The sequence below is a fragment of the Jaculus jaculus genome, chromosome X (assembly GCF_020740685.1).
Source record: "Jaculus jaculus isolate mJacJac1 chromosome X, mJacJac1.mat.Y.cur, whole genome shotgun sequence".
Lineage (NCBI taxonomy): Eukaryota > Metazoa > Chordata > Mammalia > Rodentia > Dipodidae > Jaculus > Jaculus jaculus.
The window spans coordinates 95,224,892-95,231,026 of record NC_059125.1 but is presented as its reverse complement, the minus strand read 5'-3'; the positions used below and the strand labels follow the sequence as shown (position 1 = coordinate 95,231,026).

The 6,135-nt window shown below is 47.9% G+C and overlaps 1 protein-coding gene across 4 annotated transcripts; it reads left to right on the top strand.

Annotated features, from left to right (window-relative positions):
- The first annotated feature begins 876 nt into the window (after nucleotides 1-876).
- Nucleotides 877-5,494, top strand: Armcx2 (armadillo repeat containing X-linked 2). 4 transcript variants are annotated; one of them, XM_045140642.1, is made up of 5 exons: nucleotides 877-981; nucleotides 1,379-1,610; nucleotides 2,093-2,201; nucleotides 2,539-2,599; nucleotides 2,899-5,494. In XM_045140642.1, the coding sequence occupies exon 5, from the start codon at nucleotides 3,029-3,031 to the stop codon at nucleotides 5,090-5,092; it is 2,064 nt and encodes a 687-aa protein (XP_044996577.1). In that variant the 5' UTR covers nucleotides 877-981; nucleotides 1,379-1,610; nucleotides 2,093-2,201; nucleotides 2,539-2,599; nucleotides 2,899-3,028; the 3' UTR covers nucleotides 5,093-5,494. The 4 variants fall into 4 exon arrangements, with proteins under 4 accessions (XP_044996577.1, XP_044996580.1, XP_044996578.1 ...); XM_045140643.1 differs by having other exon boundaries at nucleotides 881-981; nucleotides 1,551-1,610; XM_045140644.1 differs by having other exon boundaries at nucleotides 914-981; nucleotides 1,539-1,610.
- Nucleotides 5,495-6,135: the final 641 nt, after the last annotated feature.

Here is a 6,135-nt window from a genome sequence, read left to right as displayed (position 1 = left end):
GGGGTGAGAGAATTTGTTGTCTATGTGGTGAAAGTTAACCAAAGTGATTGGAAAAAAGAAATCCTTCTTTACACAGGATGTCTACGATTTTTTGGTTGCTGTTTCCCACACAGAATCATTTGCACTTTTTAAAGTTTTATTTGAGAGAGCGAGAGAGGGAAAGAGGCAGACACAGAGAGAGAGAATGGGTGCACCAAGGTCTCCAGCCACTGCAAACGAACTCCAGAGGCATGCACCACCTTGTGCCACTGGCTTAAGTGGGTCCTGGGGAATTGAACCTATGTCCTTTGGCTTTTTTTTTTTTAACTGCTAAGGCATCTCTCCAGCCCTCTGGTACTTTTTTGTTTTAATCTTCTTACTGTGAACAGAAAACATAGTGATAATTTTTAAACAAAACACAAGTATTCCAGAATTACAGATCTTTTTTCCCATTCCTAGCCTTTCTGACACCCTGGACCTTAACTACACTGGAGCAAGAATCCAAGGGAAATTGTGGGAACTAGGTAGGTACCGGTGGATGGCGGATGGAGAGTGGCTGGTGGGGAGGGGGTGGCCCAAGAATGGGTGAGACATTTCTCCAACAGAAAGGTAAAAAATTGGCAGGAGCTCTTCCAAAAGATGCAGCCCTCTACCCAATAACCAACGAAAGGCAGATTCTTACAGAGAGAAGGGGCTTCTTTTGGCTTCCATTACAAAGAATAAAGAAAATGAGCGACAGGACCGGCTGTGATGGGGTGAGGCAGGAGTGGGGATAAAGGAAGGGGTGGGCTGGTTTTCTTGGTGGGAGTGGAAATCTGCGAGCCAAGCTTACAGGCGATGCGGCTCTCACGTGACCCGCAGCTGACGTGGGCAAAGGTACTTAAAGCCCTGACTGCCATCTCCGCCATCCTCCTCAGGGTACCAATGCTATCGCGCTGCACACTGCCGGGTATTTAATCCAGGAGTGGAGAAGAAGGAGAAAATTCCCTCAGATCCCGGCAGGTGGGTGTGCGAGTGGACATGTCTGAGATCCCTGAATACAAATATATTGCCTAGGGATGAGAGAGAACAAGGAGGCTGGCGCCTCTGCCTGGGTTCTTGGCCAGGGCGCTCAGGCACAGATGGTATTGTTGGGCTGCCTGGGGGGGGGGGGGGTGTACAAAAAGACTTCGATAGAGAAATCGCTTATTTCCCTCCCAATTGGTATTTTTTTTTAACTTTTGTTTTTGCCACCCAGGCCCCGCACCCCATACCCTGTACTCTTGTGAAAGGAGAGGAGGGAAGGAGAAATAAACGTGGCAGCGAATATAAGGCCAGTGGGGAGGTTGGGAACCGGTGGCCAGAGGGGCGTACGATTCGGAAACAATCTGTACCTTTCATTCCTACCCTGATATTTCAGACCCCCTCCCATCCCCCCACCAGCCCCTGCTCTGTGGGGGTGCAAGGAAATGGGTGTGCCAGCCTCTGTCGGGAGAGATGGCGAGTTTGGCGCTGGCTGGGCTTCGCGAGTGGGGGAACCCTGAGAGAATCTGAAATAAAATCGCTGCGCTAACTCCCAGACTGCTTTCCAGACACCGACGGCCCACGCAGCCCTTCGCCCTAGTCTTTTCAGTCCAGGACAAGGAATTCGGGTATGCAGGAGAAAGAAATGGCGGTGATCGGGGGATTTGGGTGGGAGGCGGAGCCCAGAACAGAGAAACCATGGAAAATCGTGACCCCGAAACTGAGATAGCAGGCTTGTGGGTCCTTGTCCTGCAGGCCAGTGCTAGGCCTAGAAGCTGGGGAGGGAAGCAATGGCTGGTTATAGGAGGGGGGGTCACTAGACTGTTAGGCAGGAATCACCCATGCAGCGCAGCGTCTTTTCCAGCTTTTGCAGCAGTCGCCCCGCCCCCTCCCGCTGCGATGCAGGAGAAGGGGTGTGGCGCTGTGTCTGGGAGAAATGGCTGCCAGAGGCGGAGCAAAGTGGAAAAAAGAAGGATTTCCTGGGGAGCAGAGGGTGGGGGATTGCGGTGGGATGGTAGGAGTGGGATGTAGAATCCTTTGACTTTCTGGTGTGCAAATACTAAAAGGCAATTACTGGCATTCTTTTCTTGGGTGCTGATCCATCCACCAGGCTCTAAGTCACCAATAATCTGCAGGCTGCATTTCTGCACTTCAGTCTGTCCTTTAACATGAAGCTCTAGCTGAACTGAAGAAAGAAGAAATAGCTCTGAATTCTTAAGGTCAGTGTTTGTAGTGGGAATTTGGGGGGACGCCTGATGTGGGTGTAGCAGAAACAAGAGTAGAGTAGAAAACTAGAGGGGCTTCCTCTTGTATCATCTCTTTACGACACCTTTTCCCTTGTCGGTGTTTTTTGGTGCAGGAAAAGGGGCGTGGTATCTGCCTTTTAAAGTAATTGTTAGAGGAGAAAAGGATTGGGAAGCCCTGAGAGGGGGAAGTGATTGGCCCACGAGAATGCAAATCAGGAAAGGACCTGGGGTCTGTCTATCAAAAACTCAAAAAAAAAAACCAAAAAACTTTTATGTGGTGATTTGTCCACACGTCTGTTTGCCCTTTTAGGCTCTGTGCAACTGCAGACACTGTGGAAAAAGAACCATTTGCTCCTGATCCCAGGAAGTGGGTATGTGAATGGGCATCAGTTAAGGTCATTTGAGTGGGGCTAGGGACATGATAGCTATACCTGAGGTTTTCCACTCCCCACCAGCTTTCCATACCACTTCCCCTCCTCCCATCAAGGCAATTGTAAATGTTAGCATTTTGAGAGTGAGCTAGGGTTGAAGATATGACCTGGTCTCTGAATCATCACATGCAGGCCTTGGCACCTGTGGCTGCATGCAAATCCATGCACTAAGCCTTGTGGCCCCAAACTCTTCTTGTTAGAATCTTCTCCTGCTCACTTCTAACATTTATACCTACTAGGTCCACCTCAGCTTGCAGCCAAGGCAGAACTTGTAATCCTGAGCTGAAGCTCCTACCTTGACAAGTGCACACATCCCAGTTGAGCAAGCTAGTTCCACACCCTGGATCTGATCATCTCTTCAGCTGTACCATGAGCCGCGTTCGGGATGCTGGCTGTGTAGCTGCTGGAATAGTGATCGGGGCTGGTGCCTGGTACTGTGTCTATAAATATACCAGGGGAAGAGACCAAAAGAAGAAGAGACTGGTTAAGCCCAAGAACCGGGCTGCAGCAGGGACTGGAGCTAGGGCTAGAGCTGGGATAAAGGCTGGATTCACAATTGACCTTGGGCCTGGATTCAGTCCCCCAAACCCAGTCAATGCTGAGGCAGTGAACAAGACTCAGGATGAAGCCTTGGCTCTTGACATAGCTGAAGCTGAGGCAGTGGTCCAAGCTGTATCCACTGTTGAGGTTCAGAATGGGACAGGAAGTCAGGCTCAGGAGGCAGATGGGGCTAGAGTTGAACCTAAATCTGAATTAGTAGCCAGGACTGCAGCTGCCCCTGCAGTGGCAACACTTCCCACAGTAGCAGAGGTTCCCTTGATTTCAGAGGCCCCAGCAATGGCAAGGCCTCCCAAAGTGGTGGAGGCTCCCAAAACAACTGAGATCTCTGGGCTGGCAGCACCTCCTGGACCAACAGCACCCCCAGGGCCAGCAGTACCTCCTGGGCTTGTATCACCTCCAATGACAGCAACACCTCCTAGGGCAGCCCAGTCCCCAGGGGCAGCAGCGCCTGCCAGTGCAGCAGTGTCTCCCAGGACAGGAGTACCTCCAGGGGCAGCAACATCTTCCAGGGCACCAGCACCTCCCAGAGTAGTAGTGCCTCCTGGAGTGCCATTATTTCCCCAGAGAGTAATAGCTGCAGAGGTGATAGAGGTTCCTGGGGTGGCAGTGCCTACTGAGGCTGCAGAGACTCCTAGAATGGCAGAAACTACACTGAAGGCTGAGGCTCCTCTGCCCGTAATGGCTTCTGGAGCTGCAGAGGCTCCTGGGACTTCAGGGCCCCCTAGAACAACAGCAGCTGCCAAGAAAGCAACCCCTGGGGCTCACACTGGAGCTATACCTAAGGCTGGGCCAGCCACTGGAGCTGTACCCAAAGGTGGGGCTAAGGGCGGAAACAGGTCCCGGGCTGGAGGCAAAGGCAAGAGCAAGAAAAGCAAAGTTGAAGTAGATGAACTGGGGCTGGGCTTCCGCCCTGGGGATGGAGCAGCAGCTGCTGCGGCAGCCTGTGCTAATGGGGGACAGGCTTTTCTAGCAGAGGTTCCTGACTCTGAGGAGGGGGAGTCTGGGTGGACTGATACAGAGTCAGATTCAGACTCTGAACCTGAGATCCAGCACAGGGGGAGAGGGAAAAGACCTGTGCACATGCAGAAGCGCCCCTTTCCTTATGAAATTGATGAGATTCTGGGTGTCAGAGATCTCAGGAAAGTCCTTGCCTTGCTTCAGAAATCAGATGATCCCTTTATCCAACAAGTAGCCTTGCTTACCCTGAGCAACAATGCCAATTATTCATGCAATCAAGAAACGATTCGCAAGTTGGGAGGCCTCCCAATTATTGCAAACATGATCAATAAAACTGATCCCCACATTAAAGAAAAAGCCTTAATGGCCATGAATAACTTGAGTGAGAATTATGAAAACCAGGGCCGACTTCAAGTGTACATGAATAAAGTGATGGATGATATCATGGCCTCTAACCTGAACTCAGCAGTACAGGTAGTTGGACTAAAATTCTTAACAAACATGACTATTACTAATGACTACCAGCATCTGCTTGTCAATTCCATTGCAAACTTTTTCCGTTTGTTATCTCAGGGAGGTGGAAAAATCAAGGTTGAGATTCTGAAAATACTTTCTAATTTTGCTGAAAATCCAGATATGCTAAAAAAGCTTCTCGGTACCCAAGTGCCATCATCATTCAGTTCCCTCTATAATTCTTATGTGGAATCAGAAATTCTTATTAATGCCCTTACTCTGTTTGAGATTATCTATGACAATCTCAGAGCAGAAGTGTTCAACTACAGAGAATTCAACAAAGGTTCCCTTTTTTACCTGTGTACTACATCTGGAGTGTGTGTGAAGAAAATTCGAGCCTTAGCAAATCACCATGATCTCTTGGTGAAAGTGAAAGTTATAAAACTAGTGAACAAATTCTGATTGTTATGTGTTCTTGATACTTGAGATGTCTTGGTTTGTGCAGTTTGGAAGCAGTGAAAATGGGAACTGACTGCTTTTCTGCTGGCTCATAAAGTAAAGGGATCATTTCAGCTGCCAGTGTTGAATAATGTATCATCCCGAGTGATGTTATCTGTGACAGTCACCAGCTTTTAAGCTGAACCATTTCATGAATACCAAATAGTCCAGTAGTGCTGAAAACACATTTGTGACTTTAATTGTGCTGCTTGAATGGAATGTTTTTACTGGGTCTTCTATGTAAATTGATTGCAAACCTGTCCATAAATGGCCTACTCTGTTCTTATTTGTTTTGACTTGAATTTCATCACCAAAGACTTCATCTGTGTATCATTAATAAACTTGTGTGTTTTAAGTGACAATAAATTGATCTCACGTTTGACTCCATAATATAGATGAAAAATAAGGAACATAAAATACAAATTTATTATCAGAACCTAAGCATATGCTCATTGTAAAATGTATGCTATCTGATTAAAGGAAAGAGCTTGCTGAGAAAGCCTCAATGAAGGGCTAACTTAGATTGGGTCTGAAGGATGGCATGGAAGTGCAATCCAGGAAGGAAACATAGTATCAGAAAAGCATGGAGTAGGAAAGCCAGTCTGTTGCATACAGAAAAAAAAAAAAATAGAGGTGTGATGAGAGATAAAGATGATAATTTAGGGTGAGGAAATTTTAAGGAAGGTCTTGAACTCCAAGCTAGCTGAGATACTTGAGATATACTTTCATTCTGGGAGTCATAAGACCTTTCTTCTTGTTTTGTTTTTTCGAGGTAGGGTCTCCCTCTAGCCCAGGCTGGCCTGGAATTCACTCTGTATTCTCAGGGTGGCCTCGAACTCACAGCAATCCTCCTATCTCTGCCTCCCGAGTGCTGGGACTAAAGGTGTGTGCCACCACACCTGGCTTATAAGACTTTTTTGTTGTTGTTGTTCATTTTTATTTACTTATTTGAGAGTGACAGAGAGAGAGGGAGAGAGAGACAAATAGAGACAGAATGGGCGCACCAG